This window comes from Nipponia nippon, unplaced genomic scaffold (genome assembly GCF_047370975.1).
Source record: "Nipponia nippon isolate SJK-2023a ecotype South Korea unplaced genomic scaffold, ASM4737097v1 scaffold_8, whole genome shotgun sequence".
Taxonomy (NCBI): Eukaryota; Metazoa; Chordata; class Aves; order Pelecaniformes; family Threskiornithidae; genus Nipponia; species Nipponia nippon.
Window position 1 is genome coordinate 21,266,120 of NW_028262402.1, and position 19,687 is coordinate 21,285,806.

The 19,687-nt window shown below is 41.6% G+C and overlaps 1 protein-coding gene across 1 annotated transcript; it reads left to right on the forward strand.

Moving 5' to 3' along the window:
* The first annotated feature begins 2,979 nt into the window (after positions 1-2,979).
* Positions 2,980-18,962, forward strand: TMEM175 (transmembrane protein 175). The gene is made up of 10 exons (XM_087742709.1): positions 2,980-3,185; positions 3,767-3,805; positions 4,919-5,016; positions 7,045-7,096; positions 8,359-8,394; positions 13,030-13,113; positions 13,788-13,952; positions 15,279-15,357; positions 17,117-17,258; positions 17,811-18,962. Exons 1-10 carry the CDS (start codon positions 3,039-3,041, stop codon positions 18,472-18,474), a joined length of 1,506 nt encoding a protein of 501 aa, XP_087598835.1. The 5' UTR covers positions 2,980-3,038; the 3' UTR covers positions 18,475-18,962.
* Positions 18,963-19,687: the final 725 nt, after the last annotated feature.

Sequence of the window (19,687 nt, forward strand, 5' to 3'; positions counted from 1 at the left end):
TAAAAGGAAAAAAAAAAATACAAAGAACGGTCAACCTTTGTAAGTGAGAAACCAAAAAAATGGGGGCAACAGACACCAGAGCAGAGGGGAGAGGTGCCAGGGCAGGAGAGGCATGAAGGCAGGAGGACGCTAGAGAAAGAGGAGGCACAGGAGAAGTTGCCTGAGCAGGACTAGAGCAGATAGACACCCATGCAGGGGCTAACGCACAAAAGAAGACACAGGGCAGGTACACCTCCGAGTGGTCTGTGGACAGTGGAGGAGCCCATGCCAGAAGCATGGAGACAGAAATATGGAGGAGCGAAAGAAAAGCAACCACAACACACTGAGCCCAATCTCATACCCCCCATTGCCTCATCCAAGGGACTGAGGCCAGGAAGTGCGGAGGAGAGGTGTCCAGAGGGAGTTTGGGGTTTTTTCCCTATGTGATCTTTTGTCTTCTTTGTTTTTTAATACTAGAATCAGTAATTAAAAGTTTGTTCGTTGGCAATAAATTAAGGCAAATTCCCTGTTCCTTTGCCTGTGACAGTGGGGTTGTGTTTCACAAGGCAGCTGTCCCAGCCAAGATTCATCTGTCACTGATGAATTTATTCAAGGAGTATCAATTGCTTTGGTAAGAATCATGTTTTGCTTTGCCTCTTTTGCTGCTGTTTCTTGACCAAGTGTAAAAAAAAAAACAAAAACATCAGTGTCACCAGATTCAGAAAGCTGCTATGGAAAATGGAGAGATGAACTAGAAGACGTTTTAAAAACGGGATGACTTCAGCAGCTGAATTTTCAATATCGCTCTGCATTCCAAGACCTCACAAAAAAATTACTGTTGGAGCCACAGAACTGTATCTGTCCCAGCTGAAGTCCACACATATTCTGCTTATATTTGGCACACCAATTCAGTATTTCAGCGAAAGGCTTGCCCCTTTTTGTTTTACAAATTTATTTTTGCCACAGTTCTGCTATTTTCTCTCATCATCTATACAATACTTCAGTTCAACTTGGTTATGAAAAGAGAGTGAGTTCTGAGATCTCACAGTTGAAGTGGCTTTTGTGTCTCAGTCACTTCTTCTGTAATCAGTTCAACAATGCGTGCTCCAGCTCAGACTACTCACATCAGTCCCAAATGAAAATGCCGTTCATTCACATACCCGCCTCATGAAAGGTCTGCAGACCAAATGCTGTTCTTATGGGCAAACGTGTTCAGGCCCTTCTCTCTGGACTGTTTCTGGCACTCCACCAAGATCTCCCAAGGTGATTTCCCAGCCCATTCTTTGCTAAGGCCCATTGCTAATGCCTGACGAAAGTCTCCCCATGTGCATATTAAAAAGCTACTTAGCTGTTGCTTTTTTCCAGGTGAGGCCTCCCAGCTTTGCAGCTTTTTTCTCAAACCTCTTCTTGCTTCTGAGTGCAGCCAAGATTCCTGGCTTTTCTCACATTCTTCTTTCCAGGAAGACCACTCAAAGTTTCAGGTATATCACACTCTCAGGCCCATCAGTTCTGGCATATAGACAAGTCTACAGGATGCACCTGCTTCCTTGCACACCCCAGCTCATTTAAAAGCTGACTTCCACCAGGTGTAGAAACACCTCTCTTGAGCAGAGTTTGGGGCACAGCTGAGTAATTTCCACAGGTTCTTCCAACTATTGACTAGATCGTATTGTATTATTTCCAGCTCCTATTTATGAATTTCAGAGATTTCCACAGCAGTTCTAGCGTATCTGCTGGACCCTTCCTTCCCAAAGGTCTATTACAAATTCATTCAAATTTGTAGTACGTACTCAGCTGCGTATTTCTGACCTGGCCTCTGTACTCTTAGCTTCAGTTGATAATGGAACAGAGGAAAATCAGTTACCATTTACTGGAGGCAGCATCCTGTTGCTACAAGAATGCAATATCATGATGTTTTTCAGTCTAGAACACGTTGGATATCTAATTCCTGTCAGTAAGCTGAGCCAACTGTTTATGAATTAAACTGCATTCTCAATGTATTTTCAGATTGGAATTTGTCCAAACCTAGAACATTTTCACCCCATCAGAGTATGTTTTTGGTATCTGCAATTTGAGTTCTTCGCATGAAATTTGAATTCTTGGCTTCTTTGGATTTCTCTTATGAAACTTATTACTTAGTGAATAGCCTTTTTAGAAATTGAAAATACGAAGCTTATGATGACAAAGACACTGCCAGACAAAAATCTATCACAAATTCAGGTATGTTTCCTTTGAAGACCCTGATTCTCTTCCACTTACAGCGAAAGACTTTAAAAATGCAAATATTTCTTTGCAATAAAACCACGTTGCAACAGTGTTTGAATCACACCAGTTAGAGCACAACTTGACTGGAAACTGTAAGCCCTATTTATTCCAAATAGACTATCATTATGGTATGAACTAAACATGCCAACAGAATAAAACCTAAACATAAACCAAAAGCCTCCAGTTCACAGCTCCGAAGGACAGAAGGCAGCACATGAGACAACATCAAATGGTTTGAAGTGATGGGACAAGGTTGGTTAGGCTGGTAAAAAACAAAACCAAACCCAGGGCGGGGGGGGGGGGGGGAGGGAGGGGGAGGTTACTTTGGATTTCAGATACAGATTTTAAAATATGATTTATAAACAAAGCTGAGAATCTCCAGATGCTACAGACTCTTGTACGTGTAATCTTTGGTGTATATACATTAGCTGTAAAGAGCTTTGGTGGCGTGTAATCCATTAATACATCATTTATAACATTGTTTCTTCTTGCGGAGGCCACCAAGTCACGTCGCCTGTATCAGCCACCAGCTTTAAGATTTCAAGACACCAACACAGACATTCCCAGATGTAAGGAAACCCACCCTTAATTCACATCTATTTAGTTATTTCCAACCTCCACGGGTTACTACTGGAAGCGCTCCTCCCTCTTCCCGCCCGGCAGACCCACGAGGACTCCCCTCATGAGGAGGCCGGCGGCGCCCGCCTCACAGAGGGCGGCGGGAGGGGGAGCACCGCTCCCGCCCCGCCCAACGGTCGCCGCCGCTGGCGCCGCGGGCGGAGCGCAGCGGGGCCATGTCGGCTCCGCGGGCAGCGGCGGAACCCGAGCCGGTGCCAGTGCGCGGCCGGGGGCTGGAGCTGGAGCTGGGGAGTAGCACGCAGACGTCGCACCGACTGCTGGCCTACAGCGACGCGCTGCTCTCCATCATCGCCACGGTGATGGTGAGCGCCTGGCTCGGCCCGGCCGGGCCCCGGCCCCGCTGCGGAACCCGGGCTGGTGGTGGTGGCAGCAGCGCGGTGGCGGGGCTGGGGGCGGGCTGACGCCGCGGGGAGGCCAGGCAGGGCGGCCAGGTCCGGGGCCCGCCGTTGGGCGGCGTGAGGGAAAAACCCCGAGCAGCCGCAGCTTGTCTCGGGCCGTGGGGATTGCGGCCGTGCCCTGCCCGTGTGCTTGTCTGCCAGGCCGGCTGCCGCCCAGCCCGGCGCTTTGGAGGAGCCGCGTTGGCCTGTTTCCCCCAGCCCCCTTCCTGCAGCGGTACCGCGAAATGTCGGCGCCGGGCCCGGATTCTGGGAGCCGTGTGCCGGCCGGCGCGGCGGGCCATCGCCGGGCAGCAGTGCACGGTCGTGGCGGGAGGTAACAGCGTTGTCCCTGTGCGGCCGGAAGGTGATTCCGTCTTCCAGAACTGCAGGCTGTTAGTAGCTACGTGATCCAGGAGTATTTGCAGCCACGTGAAGTTTTTTAGATTTTAATAAAGCTCTCAATAAGGAAAAGAATGTCACGTACTAATAAGGTTTTGTTATTTCAGATTTTGCCTGTGGCTCACACAAAAATACATCCTGATCAGGTATCATTTGTCTTTCGTTGTTTCTCGTGTCCTTGCAAGTACATGTAACATCCTAACTTAGCACCCTCAGTTCAAGTTCCAGACTTTCAAAAAGCCCAAACCATTAAGTAACACTAAAGCTAACAGAAATTTCCCTTAGGGGGAGGAGCTGTTGAACTTAGGGTGAAAAACTTCTTAAATACTGAAGATCTGTGTAATCTGCAGAATTTGTGATACAAAGCCTGAATGAGCTGTATATTGTAGGCCATAGATTTTTGTCCAGTTACTTTTGTATGAAAAATGAATTGCCCATCTGACCAAAATACCAAAAAGAGCAGATGCTTTCTGAAGGATAATACATCTTCACTTAGAGAAACCACTTATATAATGCAAGCTGAATGCTGGTTTTAAAATCAAATTAATAATAAATGTAATCAGAATAAGCAAAGGTGAAAAAAGAAGACTGTAGAAAATAAATAATTCTGAAAGAAACAGGAATGTTAGGAAACATAAATTAATCATTTGAGAAAGTTTACATGTTTTTTTTAATCATGATTTATTTTTCTGCTCTTAAAAACAGACCTAGACGCAAATATTTTGTCTCATTTAGTTTAGGAAACTCAAGTATGATCCATAACATAAGTCTATGGAAGCCACTGTGGCGCTACATGCCAAATTTGCTGTGGTTAGGCCCTACCCTTCCTCATTGTGAACAGTCATCGCATGAAAACCATGTGATGCTTCTACTCCAGAAGTTAGTGCTAAGAAGATAAAAGAGGCATTTTGTGGCCAGCCCTCCTCTGAAATGCGTTATTACAGTAACAGCAATGAGAGAGTGTATAAATGAATTGCAAGGTGAACAGAGCATTGGGAAGTGCTTTTACAGATTGAAGAGAGGTGTATGCCACTAAGTACACATTTTGGCATACTTACAAGTGTCTTAATAAACCAGTTCCTCTGCATGGTAGTAAAAAGATGGTTGGAAGAGAACTGCATGCTTGGCCGGCATTTTCGAAAAATCTATTACATGAGTGTATGTCCTTCCTCATTTGCAGAGACTGCTAATAATTTCACAATGTAACATTTAACTTTCTCTTTCATTTCTGTGTCTATGGGTGTCACTTTCTGTTCCAGAAACTAGGTGAAAGTGTTCAGCAACTTCTTCTAGCAAAAATTGCAGTCTACTTGATGACCTTCTTAATAGTCACAGTGGCATGGGCAGCTCATGTAAGGTAGGAACACAGTGTTTAACTCCAAAGTTAAAGAAAAACTATTGTTTAAAAGGACAGGAGGCAACCATGTGTCTGATAAATTTCTGTCTTGCTGATATATTTCTGAATTGTCTTTTGTTGGATAACATAAAAAATTCATTGTAAAGACATGCTACCCTAAGCAGTGAATAACTGTACTCTTACACTACTGACACAGTGATACAGAGAAAAACAAGGATTATATATCTTTTAAATTAGAGTTACTCTTCACTTTACTTCATATTCTACATGGAATTAAACTTCCAGTTATGCTGAAAAAGTATGACTTTGTAACTTGTATGCTACGGAAATAGAGGAACTGATATAGTACAGCTGCCCTAAAACTTGTCTCTCTCAGTCCTCAGCAGTGCTTCTCACAAAATCAGTTGTAATGTTGCAGATGGTGCATATTATAGAGCTGTGGACACTGCCACCTGCCCGTATCTTGGTAGTTAAAAAGAAATTGACATGCAGGCATCATACTGGAACCAGAGCAGTTTTTATTTGAATTTTGAAATTTACAAATGTTACTATATTCTTTCCTTAAGTAAGCGGATTGACTGCATTCTAACAGAGGTGTGCAACCTGTAATTCAATATTTGAAGCTGATACCTCACATCAGTGCTTTTTTCACATTCCTTTTCTTTGCTTGCATAAGTAAATGCTGGGGCATAGTCTTTGAATAGTTTAGGGTTTCGTGGAGGGTTATAAGTTCTATTGATTCTAAGTGACACTTCTGTGGATCAGGAATTTCATTAACAAGATGTGGGGCAGTTTGGAAGAAAAGCGTGTTTTCTTTGCATAATAATAGCTATGCTGTATCTTCAGGAGAAATAATTTTAAGCCTTGAAATTCTTAAAATATACTGTCCCTGATAGCATGAACTCGCCTCTGTTCTCCCAAGTAAAACTCAGAGAAAATCAGAGTAATAGCTTTTCACAATGGCATGTGAGACAAAGAAAAATCTGAGACTCTACATGGACTCTGAACATCTGGATCTGCTTTGGAAGATCTGTGCGGTGCTACTGCAGGGCTCAGATCCCTACACAGCATTGCTTCATCTGGCAAACTAAAAGTCAGTTTCATGCCTGTATTTTTAGTTTGGTATCAGAGTATCCAATGGACTTGTTCATGTTCTTGTGCAAGCAGTGAGCAGTGCCTGCTGGTGGAAGTCTGCCTTTGTTCATGCTTCAAAAGCATTTGCTTCAGCAGTGAGCACAGGCTGTCAGCCTCCAATTAGTTCTGGGCCTTGCCTGTGTTTAAATAATTAGGTGATTAATTGACAGCTAATGATAGCTATCTTGTGGCTTCCAAGCCTTGTGCAACTCACTAGCAGTTTGCTGGCTGTCCTGTCCCCAGCGTGTCAGGTAGCAAAAAAAAGAGCTGTTCTGGAAAAAACTGCTGTGGGAGAAAGCAAACCAGTGGTCTGCCCTGTGACTTGGCTGCATTTCATCCTATAGTAAAGTGGCAAGTCCTCTAGAGAATCGTGGTCAACTCCTGCTCCTGAATCACACGCGTGTCTTCCATTTTCCAAGGAATGATAGCCTAACAGTAGCTCACTGCCTTGTTAGGTTTTTGGTATGTGACTCGATGGGTCAGAACTGACATCTGGATCACTTCTTCACAGATGAATTGGCTTTTAACAATGGTGAAATTTACTTCAAAGTAAATACATAATTTCAGTTATAGAGGAACGATTGAGTAGGGAAGAAAAAAAAAAGCCAGTCTGCTACATCATATGCCACTTGTCCTTCAAATAGAAATGAGGTTCTTAATAATTGCTCCGTGATTGAACTTGACTGTTCATATCTTGCTTTTCAAGGTTTTTCTAACAAATTACTTCCATGTTTGAGCTAAGGAATTTTGGTAGCACCTGGACTACTTGTCTAAATTCTGGAGCAAAGGAAATCAGGTTCCCCTATAATAACATAAGTGTACAATTTGTATACAGTGTTGTAAAACACATTTTGGAATTTGGCTTGTTCGTGATATCTTGGCTTGCCTTCACAGGTTGTTTCAGGTGATAGAGCTTATAGATGATGTCCTCGCTCTGCTAAACCTGGTGAGTCTTCTCAGACATGCTGGATGTTTAACTAGCAAGTACAGGTCACTTTTTCTGTATCTACATATCCAAAAGTTTCTAATTCAAATAGCATAACTCTGCCAAATTTCCAATTCAGGAAGATACAAAGAGCTTGAATTCCTCCTTGCCAAAGTGGCTGATTGATAAGTAACTTGCTTTTACCTTCCACATGTTTTACTGTAAGCCAAAAGAAGCTCTGCAGCAGGTTAGTCTGAAGTTCATCTGAGGGAACTGAAAAGGCACCTATGGCAAAAGCCTTTGACTCTGTTCATCTGTGTCCAGCTCAATTATCTGTCCTCCAGGCTTACGAAAATGAAATGCTATGTCTTCTTTGGCAAAAATTCTTAGTGGTAGGTTTGAATTACAGTTACATTTTCAGTCATTTCTCTGTTTAAGTTGCTCAGAAATTTGTTCTGAAGCTTATTTGAAACAGAGGATTATGTGCTCTTTCAAAAACTACCACTGAGAGACCAATCTGTGAACCAGTGTTTTGAGCTTTACACTTGCCTAAATCTTATCTCTTAAAAACTCTTCATTTATTTGAGTATGTTTTTTAACGAGCCACTCTGTAATATTTTGGTTACTAGTAGTTGTAATGGGATGCTGCAATGGTGAACATATTCTTGCTTTCAGCTAGAACTTTGCATTTACTATGTTGTTTAAAATTCTGGTCTCTGACAGTGTGCAACCACACAGTTAATTTAATTTTGTTAATAAAAATACTGAGTTTAAACTCGATGAGGTAACACTACAAGAAGTTATGTTAGAGGACTAGCTTAAGGCATGTAATTCTTATCTAATGCAGCTTTCAAAGCAATGCATTTCTTTGTGCTTTTTTTTTTTCATTTGGCTTTTTTATGTATTAAATATATGTGATCAGAGATTAATGGTTGTGATAAATCAGAAACACCTCTTTAGGAGGTGTGGTACTTTTGGCATTGCTACTTTAGAAAGAAGTCTGTTAAGAGCCATAGCAAAACTTTTACCCATGGTATTGGTAACAAAACTGTAGTGTTTTCTAAAATAAGCCTATACAGTTTGGATAGCAAACAGGGAAGATGTGTACAGAACTAGCCATTTGTTACAGTCAGAGCTCAGCAACTTCAGAAATGTGGGGGGTTTTGTGACGCAGCATGAGCATTTGATCTGTTTGTGTTGCATTCTCTGGACACATCTTTAATGAGGAAATTGCTTGCTTTGTATTTCACCTAGTGTTTCAGTACACTTTTTTTTTGTTTTAGGCTTGTATGATGATCATAACTTTCTTGCCGTACACAGTAAGTACTTTTCTAAAATTTGATATATGTTTAAATTACAGGTTTTCTTTTCCTTTATTTATTTGGAAAGATCTTACCAGTATTCAGAAACCCAGGGAAGTGTTATTATAGTATAAACCCTGAATCCATTGTAATAGTTAAGCCTTACTTTTTTAAAATTCTTGAGGACATGTCATAACCTTCAATTACCTCATGTTATAGACCTGGCAGAAAATGGGTATTCTTGAGCAAAAATTATATCATAGATTCCCATGATTTCTTTTAAAAAAGCAGCTGTATTGAAAAATGTCAAAGTTGCCTGATGAAGATTTTGCATTTTGTAAGGGACCTAAAGCTGTGTTTCAGACTCCTCTTTAGATGACAGAACGTTTTCCTTTTGTAATCTAGACAGAGTTTTTGGAATCGCTTTTGACTTATTCAGCAAGGTTGATTCTGGCAGCCAATTACTCATTTTTTAAATCTGCAATTTGATGTTCTGCACAATTTCTGGACAGATGACTGAAGGGAATGAGACATGGAATCCGCATATGAGTTCAGGCGAAGACAAGCGAAGACACTTTATTTTTACAATCTGTCCCTTTTATAATATGATCTAGTGTTCACGAGCAAGCAAAACTTATTTCATTGGTTACTGTCTTGCATCCACGCGTCTCTTTAGCGATACTTATTGGTTCTTCAAGCTGGTGCATGCAAATTCCTCTTTCAGGGATGTATCCAATCTCATCCTTATTTTTCTGCCTCTGAGTTTCACAGACTTGTTCGTAACAAGCTTCAAGGCCACAGCTGCATTCCTGTGAACCTGTAACAAGCCTCAAGGGCACAGCTGCATCTCGTCAAAGTAAAACACAATCTCATTTATTCCCACAAATCTCGCTTTTTGTTTTTCTATCACAAAAGCTTGTTTAATCATATTCTATAGCATTTTCTATACCCAAGACACTAGACAAGAAACTATAATTATTATAGTGCAAAATATTAGTAACAAGAAAAAACCTATTTTGATTAGAGACATTATCCACCCACCAGTTCCCCAACTTGTTAGTAAGTGATTCAGCCAACCAAATCCATCACTGACTTGTAATTTGCTAACTTCAAATCTTTGATTGCTTTATGGATTAATTCGGAGTTATCTGATAAGTCATTCCCCATCAGTCTTCTCAGAGTTCAGTGTCTTCTGCTGTTCGTTCTTGTTATCCGATGCAAGAGCCGGTCTTACGCACCTTGCAGGTACCCACTTAGGTCCTACATCTGTTGAGACACAAGCATACCCTCTGCCCCAGGTTAGTAGATCAAAAGGACCTTCCCAATTACCTGTTTGTAGCAATTTTGTAAAAACTCGGGCCTTCTGTGGTGTGGCTGTTAAATCTTTTGATTGAAGAGACAGAAAATGAGAGATAATAACAGGAATGTTATTTTCAGACATGTTCAGGTAGTTTAACACATACACGGGTTTACTTAGTCTGTCTGCTGGAGTGGCTCCTGGCATTCCCCCTTTTTGTTTTTGCAGGTTCAGTTGTTTGTTGCAAGATTTTCCAGCCCAGATATTTCCAAGGCTCCAAGGCTTTGCACTTTTTCAGAGGCTATTTCAAGTCCATATCTGTTTAGAGCTTGTCGTATCTCTTTTTCTTAGTTGTGGGCAATCTCTTTTAAAATGTCCAGTTTTACCACAGGAGAAACATGATTTCTGTACTTCCATTGCAGTGGCAAAAGCTGTAGCTAATGTTTCCATATTATGGGATATTGACTGCACCTTTTGGGTAGCTTCTATCATGTCCATTAAGGAGGGATTTTTTAAAGGCAAAAGCACCTTTTTTTACAGTCCGTATTCGCATTTTCAAAGGCTAATTTTAAGAGTAGGACCTCTCTTGCTTCTGTATTTTCGACTTGTTTTTCCAAAGCCCCGTTAAGACGATCTAAGAATGAGATATATCCCTCTCCTGTCCCTTGCTTTATTAATGTAAACGATTTTGTCGCTCTTATGGCATCCGGAACTCTTAGTAATGCCTGTAAAGCAAGGTCTCTGCCTTGTGCTAATCTCTCTCGTCGTAACCGTGCCTGTAACGTTGGGTAATTTAATGGCGGATCCCCCATAAGCTGTGGGAGTCCTGCCCCTTGTAAAGGGTCGCCTTGTTGTCACTGCATATTGATAATTGTGGCGTTTTGGCAGGTGGTACGCCAGGTGCTTTCAAAGATGACCTTTTGCGTTGGAGTCAATGTAAGATTAGTAAGCGTGCATATATCAAATGGTACTATTTCATTTGTAAATATTCCCCGTAGCAGGGATTGTGTAAAAGGAGAACCCAGTCCATGCGCGGCAACTGTTTGTCATAGATCTTTTAAAACATTATAGCCAAAAGGTTCATGCTCATCGGGAACATTTGCGGTGCTGCATATGACGGGACACGCTATTGCTGAAGAAAAAGCTGTATCTCCCACTTGCAATGCTTGTGTCTAAACTTTTGCCACCTTGTAGCAGCGGCTGATGCCCCCCCATTCCTCAGGCGGCAATTGATTATGGGTTTGTGGAGTATCGGCATTAGAAGCAGTACAGAAAGGCAGTACGAGTGCCAACGCAGCAGGGGCCGGGGCGGGCGGGGAATTGGAGGGGTACTGATTGCAGGGATCGGAAGGTCTAGCAGAGGTGTTGAAGCCATAGGAGCAGGTGAAGGAGAAAACGGCGCGTTTAAACCATACACAGTGACAGTTTTCCTTAATTCCTTAATCAGATCCCATTGAAAGGGGATCCATTCGTTTGGTCTATTATCTTGCACCCGCACTGGAAACGCGAACCCCGTGGTTTCTCCATCTTTCGGCACTTCCCTATGGAGCTGCTCCCACCGATCCCGGAGGTCAAGGGCTCGGTCAGGATGTGGTACAGCCTGCGGTGCGGGCGGCTGCATCGGACACGGGGGACAGGATAGAGTGGGTTTCATTGGAATGGAACTTGGGGGAGGAGGTCTGAGTCCTGTTCCCTTGTTTGTTTCACCCAAGTTCTCATTCTTTTCATTTTCCCCCAAGTCTGTAAGAGCTTCCTTGTCTTGGGGCTTGCTTTCACTCAGTTCATCATTCCCTATCTGTGCCGCTTGAGCGACTGCGTTTTGTACTTTTTTTTTTTTTTTTCAGCTTGCCATGAGCGCAAGGTCTCAGTCACTAATCGCCAAGTGGTCATGACTTTGGTGGCGGTGGTGTCCCCTCTGGACGCCGCCTCCCAAATCGCCTCCCCTGCCTGTTCCCAAGTTTTCACATTAAGTACTGCAGAGACTGTAGAGGGAGCCCCTTGCTTTTGCAAGAACTTCAGTAATAATTTTATTTTATATGCATCATACTTCACTCCTCGTTTCGCTAATAGCTGCATTAGAAGTTTAACTATAGCTGCTTCTTCAGCTGATATGTTAGCTCCCATGATTACTGCCCAGCTGCTCACCTGTTTCTTAAGGTGATGTCCCGGGATTAAAGCCGCGGTCCTGCTGTCAGCTTGAGTCATTCAGCTGGGGTTCCCTCTGGACGCTACTTGTAGCACTGCCTCCTCCAGATCACGTCGGGGTCACCATTTGAAGGGAATGAGACACGGACTCCGCATATGAGTTCAGGCGAAGACAAGCGAAGACACTTTATTTTTACAATCTGTCCCTTTTATAACATGATCTAGTGTTCACGAGCAAGCAAAACTTATTTCATTGGTTACTGTCTTGCGTCCACGCGTCTCTTTAGCGATACTTATTGGTTCTTCAAGCTGGTGCACGCAAATTCCTCTTTCAGGGATGTATCCAATCTCATCCTTATTTTTCTGCCTCTGAGTTTCACAGACTTGTTCGTAACAAGCTTCAAGGCCACAGCTGCATTCCTGTGAACCTGTAACAAGCCTCAAGGGCACAGCTGCATCTCGTCAAAGTAAAACACAATCTCATTTATTCCCACAGATGACCTTTAGACCTAGCAAGAATATTTGCAACTGAACACCACATTAGCAGAACAAAACAGGTGCTTAAAATGCATCTTGATATTTACTGGATGTGTAGAACAGATTTGTATGACAGGCACCTGGTTCTCTGTGGATATATCTGTTATACAGTAGTCTGCAAAGAATAAGGCTGTGGTCAGTAGAACAATCTTTATCAGCAAGAGCACATACTTTTTACTTTGCCTTGAAGCTGAAATAATTTTTGGAAAGTTGTCGATGTTACCCTAATACTACTCCCTGCTTTTTTTCTTTCCCTAATGAAGCTGCAGAAATTCATACAACAGGGAGCCATGGAGGTAGAGAAATTAAAAGATTCAAAAAGGTATCCTAATAGCAAAAATTTTCACAGCTATCAACATCTTGTCCACTGAAAACACTTCTAAAATTTATGCTCAACTACAAGCCAGTCGGTAATTATTATGGAGGCGTAGTGTCAGAGAGGTTAAGGTTTTGAGGTATCAAGATGAGAGCAAAGGCTTTCTCCAGATGCCTTTGATTGGGATGCCTGCATGTATTTGTGGCTAGAAATTGCATTTGGTGGAATTATGTTGAAATGCAAAGTATTATTTAGGTTTTTTAGTTTCAGTGTTGAATGAAGGGTGCTTCCATTTCTCTACTGTTATTCCTATGTTGCTTCTTAATTAAATATTTTATCTACTTGCATTTTTTTCTAGTTCTCCTTAATGGCCTCCTTTCCAGAGGTACCTTTTGGCATTTTCCTGTTCAGTGTCTGTGCTGTTGTCATTGGCCTTATACAGGTATTGGAGCTATCCATTTACATTTTCACTTTTAAATAGATTTTCTTGGGTAGAACTAAAATTACGTTTCTTAACTATGGGTATAAATTGCTAAATGTCTTTTTTGTTTGTATAGCATTCTTTTTCAAAGTTGCATTTGCTGTGATAATATAGTATCTGTATATAACATGGAAGTTTGCATTGCCACTGTCCTGTGAAGCTGATTTATGCAACTAAATTATGTATTTATGCAACTAAATCAGCTGATCTCAAAATCCACAGGATAGTAATTCTTTTCCCACTCTATAAAAATGCCTTGGGGAAATAGCTCTTGACTGTTCCTGCTGAGGTTCTTACTGAGCTGTGCAGTGATGGCTGAGTGAACATGGGCTTTCAGCCTCAGTCCAATGACACTGGTTTTCTCCTCGTGTAGTGCCTTGTCACTTTCTGTTCTTTATTGTGGAGGGCTTCTTCCTCTTCATGTAAGATCCATGGTCACAACAAGCTCTGCAGAGGAGACTAAAATTTTGATGTGCAGTGTATTGTGAAATCTCAGAGTTTCTAAGACCAGCCCTCCATGTGGGAGTGAAGAATAAGGTTGAAAGTGTTTTGGAATTTGTTGATTTATAGTTTTGCAGTTTTGTATTTGAAATATATGCTTGTATGTAACAACTTCAGTAATGCTCTTCTTGCAGGCTGTGATAGTAGCATATGGATTCTATCACCCACACTTACTGAATCAACAGATACAGGTGTCTGAAAATCAGAATTTCTATAAACGTCATATCTTAAAGATTATCCTAAGAGGACCAGTTTTATGCTTTTTAGCAGCCATCTTTTCTTTTGTCTTTATTCCTTTGGTAAGTTCTCTCAGTTAACTTAAAACTTTGATGCAGCAATTTATATTAGTTGTATTTAGGACTGTGTATTAAAATAATGATGTCCATGTTAAATATGCAGACTTTCTCAGTTGCCAGTTCTGTGGTGTTGTAATCATGGCTGCTGTTTTGCATTGAAGGTGTTCAATTCACAGATACCAATCTGTAATTTGATCCTTGAGTTTGGATAGTTTTTTTCTGCTACAATATTTGCTTTACTTGCTCTGCCTGATTTTTTTTACTGCTTCCCTTAATTAGAAGCAGGTCTTCTAAACTGTAATTTAGCATCTTGCTTATCATAAGTAGGTGAGATAATGTGGAACGTTACACGAAATAAACTTCACATGGCACAAACTGAAGACAAGTGAATGTAGTTGCTGCACTAACTCAGGGTGTAAGAGCAAATAGAATAAGCAGACCAGTTAGCCAGCCTGTGTCTCAAAACAAATGTTTTTGGCTAAGGCCTGCTCTTACACAGCTTTTTTTCTCTGCCATCTTTATTAAATGGCAGTGAGTTGCTCCTACTTATTAATAGCTTTTATCTTCCTCAGAATCCCAGCTTGGAACTGAAATCTAGTTTTTGGATGTATCCAGAGCTTCCTTTCCTCTGTCTTGTTCTTTAGGAAAAGGTGGATTTAACTGAATTTAGAGAAAGATTCTGTGGGAATTAGCAGTGTTTAAATAATCCCCAAATTTGGGAGGAATCAGGTTGCTGTTGATAAAGGGGACAGTTACAAGTCCAAATGTGGAAAGGCCTAATTTTAACAGAAGATATATTTTCTTCTTACACCCTTACTTCCCTCTTCTCTCTTGCCTTGTTCATTAGTATATTTTCTTTTAATATTAATAGCAGTGAAATTAGTCTCCAAGTTGCTCTTGTGCTTGTGCTAGACCTGTGCAAAGCCTGTGAACCCCTATGACCCACTGAGGTGTCTTTGGGACACAAGTAGTAGAATCATAGAATATCTCAAGTTGGAAGGGACCCATAAGGATCATGTGGGATAGTTCTCCAACTTCCAAAGAAGTCATTACTGCGTTTTTGTTAGCAGAATTATTTCCCTTCTTGTTTTAGCTTGCTTCATTACTGGTACTGAATTAGCTATCAAAAAGCAGTATTAGGTTGCACATGCAATATTCAGGAGGTGCATGTGCATTTCAGGTGAGCCTTTTCCATGTCATAAAGTCAGGATTTATTTTTCTCAATGTGATTATACCTAAAGATTGAGAGTAATAGTTTCATATTAAACTTGGAAGGTAATTTATATTTTGATAACTAAATTTAAACTGTATTAATTTTCTTCTCCATAGTCTTATGTACTCCTTGGTCTCGTAATCGTTTTTCCGCATCTCACTCGATTCATTACATGGTGTAAAACCAAGATTGTTGGTGAGTAACAATATTCGTAGGAGTATGTTCAGATATGTTATTAGGTTGTCAACATGTTATCCAAACAGCCTGGAATGAAGTAATTTTAGTTCTACTTCCATTTTCAGTCTTGGAACATAGTGGTTTTGGGGTTTATTGCTGTGCTTCCAAACAGTTTCTCCCTCGCTCCCTGGTTTGACTTAATTTGTGACTAGATTTGTGTAAGGCACAACACATTCAAAGATCATTTCTGAGTGCAAAACCTCTCTGGTTTGTCCTGATTATGGATGTGCATGGACACACACACAAGTACATGAATGATGGCTGCAGGCCATCTATCCCTTTTCCTCCTAAAAAGAGAGCATGGGGTTTGAAGAATATAGGAAGCAAGTTCTATGCCTGTGTCACTTTTTTCCCAGCAATACTGTATGGTCCCATATTTTCAAACTGGCAAGCAGAGCACCTCTAAATCAAACTCTTTCAGGGTAATTAACTGTTTAGGGTGTTACATCTCGTTAATCTAACTGCTGTGGTCTAAATGTGTGTCTTCACACATGGTCAGCCTAAATCTATGCTTCCTTCCCTCACGCTCCTTGCTTATGTTCTTTCTGCCCCCCTTGTGTCAGCACTAACAGTTGCACAGCCACACCAACAGCCATAGCTGCTCTTAAATTCTGCTGAGAAGGAGGTTGCCAGTGCCAAAATAAAGGAGAAGGTGGTATCATGCAACCTACTCAGCCAAAAGGTGGAGTGTCCCTCTTTGAGAGCAATATAAACTGACCACAAAAACACTGAACAGATCATGTCTTTGGAATCGGCACTCCCACGGTGAGTCAGAAGAATAACACCTTTGTGCTGCTGCTGTTCAGCCTAGTACAAGTCCGTCTGTGTACACTGCAAACAGGAACATACTTTTGAATCCCCCATGTGGCAGCAGTCATAGACAGAGAGGCAGAAATGCTCTGCAACAGCTAAAGCCAGACTCTCAGAGCCAGAGAATAAACACATACAAATATAGCCTGTGCCTACTGTGACGGGGGCACTGCAGTTTGAAGTCAGGTCATGTCTGTGTACATCTCACCCCATCAGATGACTGATATAAATTACGGCTCTGTTGACTGAGTTGTGATTAGGCTTGCTTTTCATTCAGTTCCTGTCCTTACTTCCTGTGGAAGCTGTAAGCTTTTTCTTCGTCCAGTCTATACTCCTGAACTGGTGCAGCTTGGCTAGCTGGGCAGTTCATAGTCCAGTCTTTAGGGGTGTGTTTGACATTTCCTATAAGAGCTCCAGAGCCCCATCTTTTGACCAAAGACTGGATTTATTTTAAAGCAGGCCATTTGACATCCCAGTGCAGCCCCTGTGCTCCAAGGAGATTTTTCTTCCATGCAGCATAAGTTCTCCACACTGTCTTAGAGGACCTACAGCTATTAGGGCTTCCCTAATAGGCACAACATCTGATTTGTTTAGCTCAAATATTTTGTTCAATTACAGCTTTGAGTCATTAATCACTTGCTAGAAGTGGTCTGCCATACGGTTTAAAGGCCAGGGCTTTTTTGTCCCTGAAGCACTTGTTGTGCTGAAAGCAATGTGAGCTCCAGGCAGAGGCATAGCTGCCAAAAAAAGTGTAGTGACTGACCTGTGTGGATGAACAGCACCCTTGTTTCTACAGAAAGATATTCGCAGGTGAGGAGAAAGAGAAAGGGAGGTCACAGTAGGTTGTTTAACTACCTTGGTTTATACTGCCTGATTTTGCCTTTCATTAGTAAATGTTTGTTTCCAGGTCAGAGAAATGAAGAGGAGGAACACCATAGCTTAGAAACCTTCACTTTTTACCTCAGTGAGCCTCTGAGTAAGGAACGGGTAGAAGCATTCAGTGATGGAGTCTATGCTATTGTAGCAACCCTGCTCATTTTGGATATATGGTAAGGCTTTGTGTTGCTTCTTACACTTTGTGTTATTAAATATGATATTAGCTTTTGTCTGTATGTAATATTTGAGGAAATAAAATTAACCGAACATTGTCTTTGACTTCTAAAACCTGCAGTGGTTGTTTTAAGTGTGATTTTCTGGAAGGATACAGAACACAAACAAAAGATATTTCTAATGCCCACATTTCAGCAGTAGTGATCATCAGGCTATTTAATGTACGTTGGGGTGGGGAGTCTTGAAGAACAAAGCTTCATTTTTGCTTAGTCATGTTTTCAAATAAAAGGCTTTTATCAACAAAAGCTGTTTAGTCACTGTGGCAACTTTGTTACATTAACGTAAAGGAATGCCAGCTTACTTTCAGATTTCCTTTCAGATCTAATTTATTTGCGGAGCTGTTATTTGAAATCCTGTTTTTAAGTTACTAGAGAACTACAAAGTGGATGCCTGTTGTTCCCTGCTTGCTCAGAGTAAAGCAACATAGTTCAGTGTTACTCCAGGTATGTTTTTATAACAGTAATATGCAAAGTTAAGTTTTCTCTCCACAGTGAAGACAACGTCCCTGATCCCAGAGAAGTTAAGGAGAAGTTCCATGGCAGCCTTCTTGAAGCTTTAAGTGAATATGGGCCAAACTACCTTGCCTACTTTGGCTCATTTGTAACAATTGGTCTCCTTTGGTTTGTCCATCACTCACTTTTCCTTTATGTAACAAAAGCCACACGATTAATGGGACTACTTAACATACTTTCGTTGGCTTTCATTGGTGGGCTTCCATTAGCTTACCAGCTGACCAGTGAATTTGCAGAGAAGTCTCACAATGAAATAGAAGCCATTCAGGTCAGCTGTGTTATCACTTTCTTTGCCAGCATATTTCAGTTTGCAATATGGACTACAGCCCTCCTCCATGAAAGGGAAACTTTGCATCCTTTCGCTAGATACGGTGGCAAGGAGCATGCCTTTATGTTTGCCAAGCTGGCTCTCTACCCTTGTGTAAGCCTTGGGGTCTTCTTTCTAACATGCTTGTTAAGTGAATTTAGCACAGCAATTTTCCATCTTATGCAGATTGTAATCCCATTTGCTTTTCTTGCCTTGCGCATTTTTGTTAGAATTTCTTTAACTGTCATGAAGTCTGTGATGTCTCTCTCCAGACGAAAGGTTGTGTTGTTAGAAGAAGAGGAGGCATGTTTGTCTCCTACTGAAACACTGTCCTAAATTTCCGTGCGGTGCATGCAAAGTTATAACGTGGACTTCAGTTCTTCTAACTCACATTATCTTCGTGTGTGGATTATATTGACCTAAACCAAAGCCTGCGTTGGCCATAACTGGGGCATATTGAAGTTTTAGCTGGTCATGCTTAAGACCCTTTCTCCAAAACCTGTAGTTGAAAAAATTGGGTAAATCGGGGGTACAAAGAAAAGCATGTTCCTGTTCCTTTAGAGTTACACTTTTGGAAAAAATACTGCTTGACATGTAACTGCAGTGATGATCGATGAAGAAGTGCACAAACAGATGCCCAGCAAAATGCCCTTTTTTCTGACATAGGGCAGTCGTTAATGGCAGCCAAACACAGGTATAGAAGCTGGTTCTGCTGCTGTAAGATAGGGAGCGAGGTCTGGAAGATGTGGAGACTTCTGGATTTCCCGATGGTGCATCATGGTAGAACGTTTGTGTGTATAGGTTGCTGGTCTTCCCCGCCCCCCCCCCCCCCCCCCGCCCCCACCTTTTTTTAAATGGCTACAATGTCTCTTCTGCATAGTCACACACTTGTGATAGCACTTTAAAAACTACTTATGTTTGAGTGGCTCTGAGCCTGAGTTTAGATGGGAGTTGCAATTGTGACCCATATGCAATCTTCCAGGCTACCTGAACTCAAGTTCTTCAGGCATATCTGTTCTTTTAAAAAAGGATGTATTTAACAAATGGGGATTCTTGTGGCTATGTATCCAAGGTTTGAACTAGCTCTGGTATCTCCCAGGGAAGAGATTCAAAGACCTGTGGGACTAGAGGTAAATTTTTTTTCAGTTCTGAAGCAGCTGCTCATCTGAAATGGAAGGTTTGGATTTCTCAGGCGTTTTGTGTCTTGTTTTCATGCCTATTGAAAGGAAGATCCTTCTGTTATTCTGAAGGCATGGTGTCATATTCAGAGAGAGTGTGAGACTTTCCTGCCACGTATGAGTTCCCCATCAGGTAAGGGAGTTGAGTTTTTCCCTAAGTAGAGGCTAACTAAGGGATCCCACGGATTTCTGAGTCTTAGCAAGACAGTGAAAGAAACTAACCCTGTAGAAGTTCCAGTCTGTGGCATGTTGAATTTTTTTACACTTGTGTGCAGCTTGATAAGCTTTATGCTTATCAAATGTTACCCTGCAGAGAGCTGTACAGAAGGAGTGGGCAAAGTCATCTAGCCTCTGGCTGCCATGGAAGCCTT